Source organism: Xenopus laevis, chromosome 4S (assembly GCF_017654675.1).
Source record: "Xenopus laevis strain J_2021 chromosome 4S, Xenopus_laevis_v10.1, whole genome shotgun sequence".
NCBI classification, from domain to species: domain Eukaryota; kingdom Metazoa; phylum Chordata; class Amphibia; order Anura; family Pipidae; genus Xenopus; species Xenopus laevis.
In genome coordinates this window covers 132,011,951-132,028,680 of record NC_054378.1, presented here as the reverse complement: position 1 = coordinate 132,028,680, position 16,730 = coordinate 132,011,951, and the positions used below count along the sequence as shown (strand labels likewise).

General features: G+C 43.8%; 1 protein-coding gene across 2 annotated transcripts in view; it reads right to left on the bottom strand.

Annotated features, from left to right (window-relative positions):
* Nucleotides 1-16,730, bottom strand: part of syn2.S (synapsin II S homeolog) — an 85,204-nt gene that overhangs the window by 46,523 nt on the left and 21,951 nt on the right. For both annotated transcript variants that reach the window (XM_041591437.1, NM_001095902.1), the window contains 4 exon segments: nucleotides 9,608-9,665; nucleotides 7,055-7,146; nucleotides 2,076-2,232; nucleotides 1,638-1,727 (listed from right to left, as the gene is read on the bottom strand). In XM_041591437.1, the coding sequence (XP_041447371.1) occupies nucleotides 1,638-1,727; nucleotides 2,076-2,232; nucleotides 7,055-7,146; nucleotides 9,608-9,665 (397 nt within the window).

Here is a 16,730-nt window from a genome sequence, read left to right as displayed (position 1 = left end):
CCTCAGTGACTTCTAATATCCTTATCATTTACAGTAGGGGGTACATTATCCCTTATAATACATGAGTGATACTCAGAGTTCCCTGTATAACTCAGCCTGCAGCCTTGTGCCTTTATATGGTCACAGAACAACCCCTCAGTGACTTCTAATATCCTTATCATTTACAGTAGGGGGTACATTATCCCTTATAATACATGAGTGATACTCAGAGTTCCCTGTATAACTCAGCCTGCAGCCTTGTGTCTTTATATGGTCACAGAACAACCCCTCAGTGACTTCTAATATCCTTATCATTTACAGTAGGGGGTACATTATCCCTTATAATACATGAGTGATACTCAGAGTTCCCTGTATAACTCAGCCTGCAGCCTTGTGCCTTTATATGGTCACAGAACAACCCCTCAGTGACTTCTAATATCCTTATCATTTACAGTAGGGGGTACATTATCCCTTATAATACATGAGTGATACTCAGAGTTCCCTGTATAACTCAGCCTTGTGCCTTGTGCCTTTATATGGTCACAGAACAACCCCTCAGTGACTTCTAATATCCTTATCATTTACAGTAGGGGGTACATTATCCCTTATAATACATGAGTGATACTCAGAGTTCCCTGTATAACTCAGCCTGCAGCCTTGTGCCTTTATATGGTCACAGAACAACCCCTCGGTGACTTCTAATATCCTTATCATTTACAGTAGGGGGTACATTATCCCTTATAATACATGAGTGATACTCAGAGTTCCCTGTATAACTCAGCCTGCAGCCTTGTGTCTTTATATGGTCACAGAACAACCCCTCAATGACTTCTAATATCCTTATCACTTACAGTAGGGGGTACATTATCCCTTATAATACATGAGTGATACTCAGAGTTCCCTGTATAACCCAGCCCGCAGCCTTGTGCCTTTATATGGTCACAGAACAACCCCTCAGTGACTTCTAATATCCTTATCATTTACAGTAGGGGGTACATTATCCCTTATAATACATGAGTGATACTCAGAGTTCCCTGTATAACTCAGCCTGCAGCCTTGTGCCTTTATATGGTCACAGAACAACCCCTCAGTGACTTCTAATATCCTTATCATTTACAGTAGGGGGTACATTATCCCTTATAATACATGAGTGATACTCAGAGTTCCCTGTATAACTCAGCCTGCAGCCTTGTGCCTTTATATGGTCACAGAACAACCCCTCAGTGACTTCTCATATCCTTATCATTTACAGTAGGGGGTACATTATCCCTTATAATACATGAGTGATACTCAGAGTTCCCTGTATAACTCAGCCTGCAGCCTTGTGTCTTTATATGGTCACAGAACAACCCCTCAGTGACTTCTCATATCCTTATCATTTACAGTAGGGGGTACATTATCCCTTATAATACATGAGTGATACTCAGAGTTCCCTGTATAACTCAGCCTGCAGCCTTGTGCCTTTATATGGTCACAGAACAACCCCTCAGTGACTTCTAATATCCTTATCATTTACAGTAGGGGGTACATTATCCCTTATAATACATGAGTTCCCTGTATAACGGAGGAAGGGTTAGCGAGTGACTGCAGATGGGGGAGAAGCTGAGTATTCTCCATTAGATCAGGGGGAGCAGAAGGAGGGAGTTGTTGAGACTCACCATTTCCTTGTGGTTGGGATAATACGTTTGCTCAATCAATGGAAATTTCTCTGGTCCCAGGAGCTTACAGGCAGAAATCAGCTGAGAAAACTGTGGAGAGAAGAGAGTTGGGAGTCAGTAAATGACCGGGTATGACAGTGAGATCTCTCTATTGTTCCAGTGTAAGAGAATTAACACTCTGTGTTTAATTAGGTCCCATTTTCCCAGTAAAACACAGAGGTGGGGGGGGGGGTCTGCGGTATTTCAAAACTATGTCAATGGGTTTACAGAATAAATTGGGGCAAATCCCCACTCCTCCCAGAATTCCTCCACTGAAGCATTGTAGCAACTGCCAGTTCTTCTCCGTGTCCCACAATGCCCTGCGCAGGTCTGAGAGTCTCCTTCATGGGTCTGATATAGTGAAAGGCATTATGGGAAATTGATACATTTCCTACTCACCACCCATGGCTTGTCGCAGAAATTGTAAATGGATTCTAAGGAGTTAATGCAGGGGATCCCGGCGTATTGCATTCCAATAATAAGAGTCCGGAAATCCTCGTTCTCGGCCATACTGAAGGAATGCTGCCGAATGAGCACGAAATCGGGTCGAAAGGACCTAAACAGACAAAACTGAATGTGACTGACACTATTGCTTCACAGAATAGTTATTTTATCTGTTTTGTGAAACAAAACTTTCATTTTGTGGAAAGAATGAATCCTGTACTATAAATTCTTGCTTTTTGTCACAAATAGGGTTGCCACCTTTTCCCCCAAAAAATTCCGGCTGGTGGGGGCGGGTACAAAAAGGGGGTGTGGTGTGATGTCAAAGGGGGCGGGGTTATGTTGCAAACGGGCGTGGCCAGTGAGTGGCCAGGACAAGAACCGAAGGACAAGGTAAGTTTACAGGGGATTGGGGGGAGGCCGAGGGGGTCTTTTTAAGGGTATTACAAATTTACCGGCAGCTACATTGCTGGTAAATGTGTAATACCGGCCCCGGCCTTGGCAGGTGTTTTACCGGCCGGGTGGCAACCCTAGTCACAAATATCTATTTTGTCATTCAAATCTATCCTGACAGGCACTAGTTACTTACACTATTATATATTATGTCCAAGTTTTATTTACATAATTCATTCTGTAAGTATTTTTGCATATAAGTGAGTCCGTTACATGGAGGTTATACATTTGTGAGACAGATTGCTTGTTAAACTGTACAGAATGGAGTTTGTGATATAATGACATCCTTTTGTGCACTAACCAGATTTTGTTCTCATTCTTTAATAGAAATAAGTCTTTTGTATATTAGTTTTATCTGTGTATGGTCACAAATACTTATATAACATGAGAGACATTCATTCTGTGTATTAGGGATAGTTTTGTATACAGAATGTATTTGGGACAAACGGCACCCCATACAGAAATGGACAGACAATGACAGACAGTAAAAATATCAGGAGTCAGAGGCAGCAGTGCAGAGAAGAGAAAGGGACAGACACAATGACAGTTACACAGAACTATAAACCCAGTGAGAATGAGGAATGAATGGATATTGGGAAGTTGTATCAGGAGTCAGAAGCAGCAGTGCAGAGAAAGGGACAGACACAATGACAGTTACACAGAACTATAAACCCAGTGAGAATGAGGAATGAATGGATATTGGGAAGTTGTATCAGGAGTCAGAAGCAGCAGTGCAGAGAAGAGAAAGGGACAGACACAATGACAGTTACACAGAACTATAAACCCAGTGAGAATGAGGAATGAATGGATATTGGGAAGTTGTATCAGGAGTCAGAAGCAGCAGTGCAGAGAAAGGGACAGACACAATGACAGTTACACAGAACTATAAACCCAGTGAGAATGAGGAATGAATGGATATTGGGAAGTTGTATCAGGAGTCAGAAGCAGCAGTGCAGAGAAGAGAAAGGGACAGACACAATGACAGTTACACAGAACTATAAACCCAGTGAGAATGAGGAATGAATGGATATTGGGAAGTTGTATCAGGAGTCAGAAGCAGCAGTGCAGAGAAGAGAAAGGGACAGACACAATGACAGTTACACCGAACTATAAACCCAGTGAGAATGAGGAATGAATGGATATTGGGAAGTTGTATCAGGAGTCAGAAGCAGCAGTGCAGAGAAGAGAAAGGGACAGACACAATGACAGTTACACAGAACTATAAACCCAGTGAGAATGAGGAATGAATGGATATTGGGAAGTTGTATCAGGAGTCAGAAGCAGCAGTGCAGAGAAAGGGACAGACACAATGACAGTTACACAGAACTATAAACCCAGTGAGAATGAGGAATGAATGGATATTGGGAAGTTGTATCAGGAGTCAGAAGCAGCAGTGCAGAGAAAGGGACAGACACAATGACAGTTACACAGAACTATAAACCCAGTGAGAATGAGGAATGAATGGATATTGGGAAGTTGTATCAGGAGTCAGAGGCAGCAGTGCAGAGAAGAGAAAGGGACAGACACAATGACAGTTACACAGAACTATAAACCCAGTGAGAATGAGGAATGAATGGATATTGGGAAGTTGTATCAGGAGTCAGAGGCAGCAGTGCAGAGAAAGGGACAGACACAATGACAGTTACACAGAACTATAAACCCAGTGAGAATGAGGAATGAATGGATATTGGGAAGTTGTATCAGGAGTCAGAAGCAGCAGTGCAGAGAAGAGAAAGGGACAGACACAATGACAGTTACACAGAACTATAAACCCAGTGAGAATGAGGAATGAATGGATATTGGGAAGTTGTATCAGGAGTCAGAAGCAGCAGTGCAGAGAAGAGAAAGGGACAGACACAATGACAGTTACACCGAACTATAAACCCAGTGAGAATGAGGAATGAATGGATATTGGGAAGTTGTATCAGGAGTCAGAAGCAGCAGTGCAGAGAAGAGAAAGGGACAGACACAATGACAGTTACACAGAACTATAAACCCAGTGAGAATGAGGAATGAATGGATATTGGGAAGTTGTATCAGGAGTCAGAAGCAGCAGTGCAGAGAAAGGGACAGACACAATGACAGTTACACAGAACTATAAACCCAGTGAGAATGAGGAATGAATGGATATTGGGAAGTTGTATCAGGAGTCAGAAGCAGCAGTGCAGAGAAAGGGACAGACACAATGACAGTTACACAGAACTATAAACCCAGTGAGAATGAGGAATGAATGGATATTGGGAAGTTGTATCAGGAGTCAGAGGCAGCAGTGCAGAGAAGAGAAAGGGACAGACACAATGACAGTTACACAGAACTATAAACCCAGTGAGAATGAGGAATGAATGGATATTGGGAAGTTGTATCAGGAGTCAGAGGCAGCAGTGCAGAGAAAGGGACAGACACAATGACAGTTACACAGAACTATAAACCCAGTGAGAATGAGGAATGAATGGATATTGGGAAGTTGTATCAGGAGTCAGAAGCAGCAGTGCAGAGAAGAGAAAGGGACAGACACAATGACAGTTCCACAGAACTATAAACCCAGTGAGAATGAGGAATGAATGGATATTGGGAAGTTGTATCAGGAGTCAGAGGCAGCAGTGCAGAGAAGAGAAAGGGACAGACACAATGACAGTTACACAGAACTATAAACCCAGTGAGAATGAGGAATGAATGGATATTGGGAAGTTGTATCAGGAGTCAGAAGCAGCAGTGCAGAGAAGAGAAAGGGACAGACACAATGACAGTTACACAGAACTATAAACCCAGTGAGAATGAGGAATGAATGGATATTGGGAAGTTGTATCAGGAGTCAGAAGCAGCAGTGCAGAGAAGAGAAAGGGACAGACACAATGACAGTTACACAGAACTATAAACCCAGTGAGAATGAGGAATGAATGGATATTGGGAAGTTGTATCAGGAGTCAGAAGCAGCAGTGCAGAGAAAGGGACAGACACAATGACAGTTACACAGAACTATAAACCCAGTGAGAATGAGGAATGAATGGATATTGGGAAGTTGTATCAGGAGTCAGAGGCAGCAGTGCAGAGAAGAGAAAGGGACAGACACAATGACAGTTACACAGAACTATAAACCCAGTGAGAATGAGGAATGAATGGATATTGGGAAGTTGTATCAGGAGTCAGAAGCAGCAGTGCAGAGAAAGGGACAGACACAATGACAGTTACACAGAACTATAAACCCAGTAAGAATGAGGAATGAATGGATATTGGGAAGTTGTATCAGGAGTCAGAGGCAGCAGTGCAGAGAAAGGGACAGACACAATGACAGTTACACAGAACTATAAACCCAGTGAGAATGAGGAATGAATGGATATTGGGAAGTTGTATCAGGAGTCAGAAGCAGCAGTGCAGAGAAGAGAAAGGGACAGACACAATGACAGTTCCACAGAACTATAAACCCAGTGAGAATGAGGAATGAATGGATATTGGGAAGTTGTATCAGGAGTCAGAGGCAGCAGTGCAGAGAAGAGAAAGGGACAGACACAATGACAGTTACACAGAACTATAAACCCAGTGAGAATGAGGAATGAATGGATATTGGGAAGTTGTATCAGGAGTCAGAAGCAGCAGTGCAGAGAAGAGAAAGGGACAGACACAATGACAGTTACACAGAACTATAAACCCAGTGAGAATGAGGAATGAATGGATATTGGGAAGTTGTATCAGGAGTCAGAAGCAGCAGTGCAGAGAAGAGAAAGGGACAGACACAATGACAGTTACACAGAACTATAAACCCAGTGAGAATGAGGAATGAATGGATATTGGGAAGTTGTATCAGGAGTCAGAAGCAGCAGTGCAGAGAAAGGGACAGACACAATGACAGTTACACAGAACTATAAACCCAGTGAGAATGAGGAATGAATGGATATTGGGAAGTTGTATCAGGAGTCAGAAGCAGCAGTGCAGAGAAAGGGACAGACACAATGACAGTTACACAGAACTATAAACCCAGTGAGAATGAGGAATGAATGGATATTGGGAAGTTGTATCAGGAGTCAGAGGCAGCAGTGCAGAGAAGAGAAAGGGACAGACACAATGACAGTTACACAGAACTATAAACCCAGTGAGAATGAGGAATGAATGGATATTGGGAAGTTGTATCAGGAGTCAGAAGCAGCAGTGCAGAGAAAGGGACAGACACAATGACAGTTACACAGAACTATAAACCCAGTAAGAATGAGGAATGAATGGATATTGGGAAGTTGTATCAGGAGTCAGAGGCAGCAGTGCAGAGAAAGGGACAGACACAATGACAGTTACACAGAACTATAAACCCAGTGAGAATGAGGAATGAATGGATATTGGGAAGTTGTATCAGGAGTCAGAAGCAGCAGTGCAGAGAAGAGAAAGGGACAGACAGATATTGGGAAGTTGTAGGAGGAGTTGGAAATGGTGATGTTGAATAATGTTGAACCTCCTCTTCATTGTCGGAGCAGCAGTAACAAGTGTCACAGACTCACCTGACAGTTTTGGTCCCATTCTGGGAGACCTCTAGATCGATGGTGTAACTGCCGTTTGAATGCGCCACTAGGTTAATATCAGAGAATTCCGCCTAAAGACAAAAGTCACATGACAGGGTCATTACCCCCCCCACACACACAGAATGAGGTTTGGGACAAGGTACAAGGACATGTTCACCCCATTCCCACATCTCTATATGTTCCTCTCTGCTATTAAAGTCTCTGCACATCAAGCTCAATGGCAGCTCCCACCAATGTGTATAGGTGTAGATATTGCATTGTATACGGCTGATGGGCAGGGGTGGAAGGGGATATATTTGTTTGGGGAGGTTACTAATATGTGGCTTTCCATAGGAGACCTTATAACTATATGCTGATATATTGCAGTTGGTCTCTTTTAGGCTCTGCCAATTCTGATTATTGTCTGCTCTGCTGAGCTTCAAAAAACAAAAGTTTATCCTGAAATGTTAAAATAACACCTAAAGCTTCTGAAATTTGCCTCAGAGGGGCAAACAAAATCCTTCCTGACCCCAAGAGGTTAATTGTCCCCGTCCCTCAATTGACTTTTTCCTTCTGATATTAACACCATTAACCCTTTGTTACAGCATCAAATGTTTCTGCCGACACAGTTGCTTCAGGGGAATGAACCGTAACCGATGGGTTTTGCCCCAAAAATGCACAAGAGGGGGACACTGTCTGCACAAAATATATTATAGTCATATTTCAGTGAAACCCCAAGGGTACAGGTTATTGGGGAGACCCTGTGCTGATGGGAAAGTGGGAAAAGAAAAATAAATGTACAAATAGGAGACGAATAACACAGGCGCTACATACTGGGGGGCTGTCACTATTGGGGGGCTGTCAGTATGAAGAATATCATGGAATTGTGAGTGGAATTACATCAGTGCAATAATTATATATGAAAAGATAGTCGATCAGACTGTAAGCTCTGTGGGACAGAGATGTTTGTGGCCATGTGAGAATAAGAGATTCGTTCCACTAATTATCAGATCAGCGGGTGGGACAGAAATGCCTCTAAATGGGGCCACACTCCTGACGGGGCCCCTAAATAAACAGATACAGACTGAGCCACTTGCATTCACTTTGTATTTCTCTTCCACCGGCCGACCCCAGAGGTACCGGGAGTTACAGCCTATAGGCCCGGCATGACTGACAGCGAGACACTGGGGGGCACGGAGAGCAGGAGAGGAGAGGGGTCACATGATGAGGAAACAAGAGAAAGAGAGAGAAGGAGAAATGGAGAAAATGGCAAAATAGAAACAATGGGAGAGGTAAGAAGAAGAGATTAAAGGAGAACTAAAGCCTAACTAAAGAATTAGGTAGAAATGATGTTTTTTGCTTCTGTACCAGCCCAAGGCAACCACAGCCCTTTAGCAGTAACAATCTGTGTCTCCAAAGATGCCCCAGTAGCTCCCCATCTTCTTTTCTGCTGATTCACTGATTCACATGCTCTGTGCTGCTGTCACTTACTGAGCTTAGGGAGCCACTCACAATATACAGTACACATAGAATAGAAATGTCACAATATAAGGCTGATTAGTAATTAATACACATAATTACTACATGGCAGCACAGAAACCAGTGCAATTAGCATCAGAATTGAATAATCAGCAAACCTGTAGCATCAGCTTATATTACAGCCAGGGAAGCTCATTTTCTGCTGGATAATTAGTGACGAGCCCTAAGCTTAGCTTCTCAACAGCCAATCAGAGCCCACTGAGCATGTGAGTGTCACAGACACTTTCCAAGATGGTGACCCCCTGTGACAAGTTTGAAGTCCTGGATCATTGCTGCTATTGACAAGCTCAAACTTTAGCCTCGTGCAATAAGTTCACTATAGAAAATAGGACATTTTTAGCCACATTCATTTGTAGGGTTTAGTTCTCCTTTAAAGAAGAGAAAGGAGAATGGGGAGAAAACATTGGGAGAGAAGGGGAAAGGAGAGGAGTATTAGGGACAGATGGGAGGAGCTGAAGAGGAAAGGAAGAAGGAGAAAGAAGAAAAGAGAGAACTCGGGATGGAAGCAAAGGAAAGGGAAGTAGAGAGAAAGGAAAACAACAGGGAAGAAAAGGGAAAAGAAAGGGAAGTGGGAAGAAATGGAAACAGAGGTAGGAAGTAAGAAGAAGAACAGGGGACTAAAAGGAAAGGGAAGTGGGAGCCAGTGGAAAAGAGAAAGAGGGAAAGAAAGAAAATGATGGGGGGAAAGGAGGGAATGAAGGGCAGGAGAAGAGCTACACGGATCATGTGACTGTCCCCCATTTGGGGGGAGGAAGTTATTTCGGGGTTATTTACATGGAAGTCTCAGAGAAAAGCCTTTACATTGGGCCCCAAAGAGCCACAGAACCTGATTCCCACTGCAGAACATTAAAAGGCAAATATATATTTATGATTCTTTTATAAGGTGTTGATACATCTCTACTGCACCCCATGTACCCCACGTACCCCCATGTACCCCCAGTCCTCACTGTACCCCACGTCCCCCACTTCTTACCCACGTGATACTGACGAGACAGAGAGACCGGAATCTCTTACCTGTTCCACTCGGATCTCGCACTCCCCCTGCACCTTCTTCCCACGGAAATGTTTGGCCCTAAAACCCAAAGTAAAGAATCACATGAGAAACCGGAAACATTAGTGGGGCCCGTGTGTTAAATGTCTTCCTACTTATTCACATTCTGATTTATCACTTTTTTATCAAATGCAAATAAACTCAAAATTTTACCAACTTCGAATGTTTGATAATTTTTTAAAAAATTTTAATCTAAAAACTTGATTAAAAAAAAACAAAAGAAAAACCAAATACATTGACTTCATATTCTGCTCTTTCTTTTCATTGGCTCCAACAACTCATCTGAGAAACTCAAAAAACTTATCCAGGAAAACTCCCAAAACTTCAGCTTTTACTTTCTGTGTCTGTCCCTTTCTCTGCACTGCTGCTTCTGACTCCTGATACAACTTCCCAATATCCATTCATTCCTCATTCTCACTGGGTTTATAGTTCTGTGTAACTGTAATTGTGTCTGTCCCTTTCTCTTCTCTGCACTGCTGCCTCTGACTCCTGATACAACTTCCCAATATCCATTCATTCCTCATTCTCACTGGGTTTATAGTTCTGTGTAACTGTCATTGCGTCTGTCCCTTTCTCTGCACTGCTGCTTCTGACTCCTGATACAACTTCCCAATATCCATTCATTCCTCATTCTCACTGGGTTTATAGTTCTGTGTAACTGTCATTGTGTCTGTCCCTTTCTCTTCTCTGCACTGCTGCCTCTGACTCCTGATACAACTTCCCAATATCCATTCATTCCTCATTCTCACTGGGTTTATAGTTCTGTGTAACTGTCATTGTGTCTGTCCCTTTCTCTGCACTGCTGCCTCTGACTCCTGATACAACTTCCCAATATCCATTCATTCCTCATTCTCACTGGGTTTATAGTTCTGTGTAACTGTCATTGTGTCTGTCCCTTTCTCTGCACTGCTGCCTCTGACTCCTGATACAACTTCCCAATATCCATTCATTCCTCATTCTCACTGGGTTTATAGTTCTGTGTAACTGTCATTGTGTCTGTCCCTTTCTCTTCTCTGCACTGCTGCCTCTGACTCCTGATACAACTTCCCAATATCCATTCATTCCTCATTCTCACTGGGTTTATAGTTCTGTGTAACTGTCATTGTGTCTGTCCCTTTCTCTGCACTGCTGCTTCTGACTCCTGATACAACTTCCCAATATCCATTCATTCCTCATTCTCACTGGGTTTATAGTTCTGTGTAACTGTCATTGTGTCTGTCCCTTTCTCTTCTCTGCACTGCTGCTTCTGACTCCTGATACAACTTCCCAATATCCATTCATTCCTCATTCTCACTGGGTTTATAGTTCTGTGTAACTGTCATTGTGTCTGTCCCTTTCTCTTCTCTGCACTGCTGCTTCTGACTCCTGATACAACTTCCCAATATCCATTCATTCCTCATTCTCACTGGGTTTATAGTTCTGTGTAACTGTCATTGTGTCTGTCCCTTTCTCTGCACTGCTGCTTCTGACTCCTGATACAACTTCCCAATATCCATTCATTCCTCATTCTCACTGGGTTTATAGTTCTGTGTAACTGTCATTGTGTCTGTCCCTTTCTCTTCTCTGCACTGCTGCTTCTGACTCCTGATACAACTTCCCAACATCTATTCATTCCTCATTCTCACTGGGTTTATAGCAAAAGTCAATTATTCTCTAGATTTGGTTATCATCTTGCTGCAGCTATATTTTTTAGGAGTCAGAACCAGCAGTGCAGAGAATATAAAGAGACATTATGCAATAAAAATAAACCTGTGTATAAAGACATTAGATTTCCCTTAAGGAAGTGAAAGCTCCACAAGGAGAGAGGATTCCCAGTAACTTGCTCTATGCAAATTGCTCACAGCTGTAGGAAATAATCCAATTAGTATGTAAATGAGGTTAATACTTCTGATGTGACCGACCAAACCAATCCACTGTGAGACAAAGTGTTGTGAATAAAAAGCCTATTTTAAGCCTCTGATTAAGGGTGAAACGTGTCAGGTGGTACAAACTGCTTTTGTAATGTGGATAAATAGAAGTATTTGTTTTTAAACAATCTATGAATAAATACAGACCTGACTGATATCATTTACCCTGGAACCCCACCAGCCTCAGAGCTGATCCTGCCCCCATTACTCTAACACGTGCAACTAAACTGGTTAGAGGGAGGGAAGAGTTAAATTATGAGGGGAGACTGACAAGGTTGGGGTTGTTTTCTCTGGGGGAAAAAAGGCGCTTGTGAGGGGACATGATTAGACTTTACAAGTACATTAGAGGACATTATAGACAAATAGCAGGGGACCTTTTTACCCATAAAGAGAATCACGTACCAGAGGCCTCCCCTTCAGACTAGAGGAAAAGAAGTTTCATTTAAAGGAACAGAGTAGGGGGTTCATCACAGTGAGGACAGTGAGGTTGGGGAATGCACTGCCGGGTGATGATTCAGTTAATGACTATAAGAGGGACTTGGATGATTTCTTGGACAGACATAATACAAAGGCTATTGTGATACTAAACTCTATAGTTAGTATAGATATGGGGATATATCATTTATGTGACAGTAGGGAGGGGTGTGTGTATGGGGCTGGGTTTTACTTTGGAGGGGTTGGACTTGATGGACTTTGTCTTTTTTCAACCCAATTTAACTATGTAACTATATAACTATGTAACTATGTAACTATGTAACCCCCCCATTACTCTAACACCCCCCACATACAAAGTGTATTTCATTGGTTCTAGAGTTGATAATAAACAGTTTCCATATAAACATTCCAGTCTCACCCACATCACAATTTATTCATTACTTTTATTGGACTAAAGATCCGTTACACCAACAACATATTCTCTCCTTTGTTTGTTCTGCCCCAACAGCAGAATTGTGTCTGTGTGGCGCCCTCCTGTGTTCATTATAAGTAATGCACTGAAAATCTCCAGGTATCTATCTAATCTCTGTGTATTTCTTATTAATATTCATGAATAAAGGATATAAATCATAGTGCAGCCTTACTGTAATAATGTGCCTTACACTGCACAGTCCTGTCTAGAGGGGGATGCAAGTACGTGTGCCATTGCTATGCTGATGGTGAGATCTCCTTTCCTCCCCACCAATGAATCACTTATTCCCCTCTCTTGGTAGGGAATCCCATAACCTGACTGTCCTTACAGTAAAGAACCCCTTCCTATGCTGATGGTGAGATCTCCTTTCCTCCCCACCAATGAATCACTCATTCCCCCTCTGTTGGTAGGGAATCCCATAACCTGACTGCCCTTACAGTATAGAACCCCTTCCTATGCTGATGGTGAGATCTCCTTTCCTCCCCACCAATGAATCACTCATTCCCCCTCTCTTGGTAGGGAATCCCATAACCTGACTGTCCTTACAGTAAAGAACCCCTTCCTATGCTGATGGTGAGATCTCCTTTCCTCCCCACCAATGAATCACTCATTCCCCCTCTCTTGGTAGGGAATCCGATAACCTGACTGTCCTTACAGTAAAGAACCCCTTCCTATGCTGATGGTGAGATCTCCTTTCCTCCCCACCAATGAATCAATTCAGAGGATTCTATTTATTTATTTTGTTACACTTCTGCATGTAAATGGTGCGACTGGAACAACAATAGAAGCAATTGCATGAGGTGGAGGAGGGGGTGCAGTGGACTCGGGGTGCCAGTATAGTTTGTGGCATGACTTGTCCTTTAGTTGACTGATCCCCAATATTGGCTGCAGCTGGTGAGGTTATGGGGTTACAATGTAAGTGATGAGATTTTGTCTCAGACATTTGTCAGCAAGTCTTGTAGTTCCCTCCCAGGTTTTGACTCTTTGTAGGTCCAGTTGGATCAATTTCTCGCTGTGACAAAGCCCCTGTGGGTGGGAGAGCCCAGTACAGCCAGTTAGAATTTCTCTTTCCCATTACTGTCACCAGTTCATGTCACGTCAGGGCAGTGGTGAGACTGGTCGGCAGTTTAATCCCAACAGGCTGAGGGTTTTTAGAGAAGACTATGGAAATCTCGGGGTGCAGTTCCAGCAGCAGCCACAGGAGGGCGGCACCAGTGAGCAGTTCTACCTGCAGAGGGTTAATATAAAGTCACAGAATGTGTCAGGCAAGGGGGGGGGTCAGTTGTCCCTTGTGATTGTGACGTTGTCGGGTCAGTGGGATAAAACTGTCAGCCCCCAACAGCGCAGGACAGGAGTTGTGTCAGTGAGTAGTGGGGGCTGCAGGGAGTTCTGGGGGGAAATAAGTTACATTAAAGGTTCATTGACCCCTTTCTGCTAAATGTGGACAATTACTAAACCCCTCAAATATTTCCTCAAGTGCCCCCAATTCTCTTCCATCCTATTCCTCTTCCACCAATGAGTAGGGACTGACCCTGTTGTTACCTGGGCAATTAGTGGCCCCCCGGCACCTCCGTGGCACATGCCCAAGTGAAACCTCATTTTATTCTTCACAAACACGAGGGGTTAATAGGGAACGTTACAGAGACTGATTTACTTGGGGCCAAAGAAAGATCCGATATGAAGGAACCCCCAGTTCCTCCCACAGCCCAAATGTTACCTGAGGACTAATGTCTGCAATGAGCAAGAAGTAAGTACTGAGCCCTGTGTGGCCCTGGGGCCCCTGACTTGCACCTTCTGACTTGGATCCTGCAAGTGATTGGGCCTCACTGCAGAACTGAATACAGACACGGGGGCAGATCATTGCTCTCTATTCTAAGAGCCCAGAGAGGCTGCAGAGCTCACACTCCTTATCATGGGGTATAAAGGGCAAGAAACCTGGAGCTTTGCACTTCCATAGAAATTCCACTTATTTCTTTGCAGCTTGTGGTCCAGGAGCTCCACCAATAGGAACCCAGTCTGCCCTGTAACGTCACCAATTCAAACTCATATTAATATCCGCTGGTGAACAGAAGTTGTACTTCCCCTTTAAAATCCCCAGGTACATTATATAGAGAATAACAAACAGATGGTGCCGGTCACTCCCAGAACTGAAATCAGCCCAAAATAACCCAAACATCTGTGTCCGACAAGAAACAGAACAACCGACCCCTGCAGAGACTACTTACCCCTCAGATACAGAATGAACAGACTTATACCCCCAGCACATACCCACATGGCAAATCAGGGTCAGACAGTAACAACCAATCAGTGATTAGCATTTTTTTAGTAAAAATTGACATTAAGTGAGTTGTCATGGGCAACTGCACAAATGAAAATATGTCAATCAATGATCCCCCGGGAGAGGATGGAGACAGACAGACAGACAGACAGACAGGGGCAAGTGATGTTTATCTGCCCAGGAAACTTGATTATTATTCCTGTTTATGACTCTAAATACTTCACATACATTTCTCTTCATTTCTCTGCCCCTCTCTCTATCTCTTCTTCTCCATCTAGTCTGCCCACTCTCTATCTCTTTTGCTTCATCTCTTCTGACCGTCTCTCTATCTTATCTGCTCCATCTCCTCTGCCCCACTCTTTATCTCTTCTGCTCCATCTCTTCTGTCCCTCTCTCTATCTCTTCTACTCCATCTCCTCTGCTCCATCTCTTCTGCCCCTCTATCTCTTCTTCTCCATTTAGTCTGCCCACTCTCTATCTCTTTTGCTCCATCTCTTCTGCTCCATCTCCTCTGACCCTCTCTCTATCTCTTTTGCTCCATCTCTTCTGCTCCATCTCCTCTGACCCTCTCTCTATCTCTTTTGCTCCATCTCCTCTGACCGTCTCTCTATCTTATCTGCTCCATCTCCTCTGCCCCACTCTTTATCTCTTCTGCTCCATCTCTTCTGACCCTCTCTCTATCTCTTCTGCTCCATCTCCTCTGACCCTCTCTCTATCTCTTCTGCTCCATCTCCTCTGACCGTCTCTCTATCTTATCTGCTCCATCTCCTCTGCCCACTCTTTATCTCTTATGATGCATCTCTTATGCTCCATCTCCCCTGACCCTCTCTCCATCTTGTCTGCTCCATCTCCTCTGCCCACTCTCTATCTCTTCTGCTCCATCTCTTCTGTCCCTCTCTCTATCTCTTCTACTCCATCTCCTCTGCTCCATCTCTTCTGCCCTTCTATCTCTTCTTCTCCATTTAGTCTGCCCACTCTCTTTCTCTTATGCTCCATCTCCTCTGCCCCTCTCTATCTGCTCTATCTCCTCTGCCCCTCTCTCTATCTCTTCTGCCCCTGCTGGGTCTCACCCGCCCACTACTACTGCTCTTTCCCACCTTAACCCTTTCTCTCCTGTTGCTCCTTACATTGACAATCCCATCCCAATGCCCAATCCCTGAATTGTCCCTATTAAGGCCACAGGTTCTCAGACTAATTGTCAGGGCTGGATTTCGGCCTTGGGTTCCCTGAGGCTTCAGGGTCCTACGTGTCCCAACTGTTCCTTAGATGCAGCCGGACGGCACGACATGTCTTTGTGGCCTCACCAGAAATCCCGACTCATTTTCTACTGGACTCCCTGCATTTCTGCTCAATAAACTCCCAGCACCCAACCAGCACCCGCGACTTAGTGATGGGTCAATTTGTCCCGTTTTGCCACGAATTTCACAAATTTCCAGTAAAATTCACAAAACTGGCAAAATATTCACGAAACACGATTTTAATGCCGGCGCCAAAATGGGCTCCAAAGTTGACGCTGGCTATTAAAGTCAATAGGCGAGTGTTTATTATCGCCGGCATCTAAATGGGCGCTGGCGTCGGAACCGTCACCGGCATCGAAAAAACTAGCGAATTTTCTCTGCACTTTTGCGAATTTGTTCGCCGGCGGCAAAACGGGCAAATTCGCGTCTGCCGAATAAATTCGTCCATCTCAGTGGTGCCGCCCCTTGTCACATTGGAGTGGGTGGAGCATCACCAGCGCCAACACTAGAACTTGCCGGGTGCTTGAATCCCCTCATTGCAGCAACACCCCTGGACAAAAAGGGCACAAATGCAGCACAAATACATAAACACCTTCTACTCCCCAAAATTTTAGTTCTGCAATGCTTCACTTTAGCTTTAAGACTCCACCCCCTCTGGTCTCTTTGCCCCTCCCCCAGCATGTTGCTTAATGTAAAAATTGCCCCAACTTCCCAATATCCATAAATTCCTCATTGTCATTGTAACTGCTACAGAAA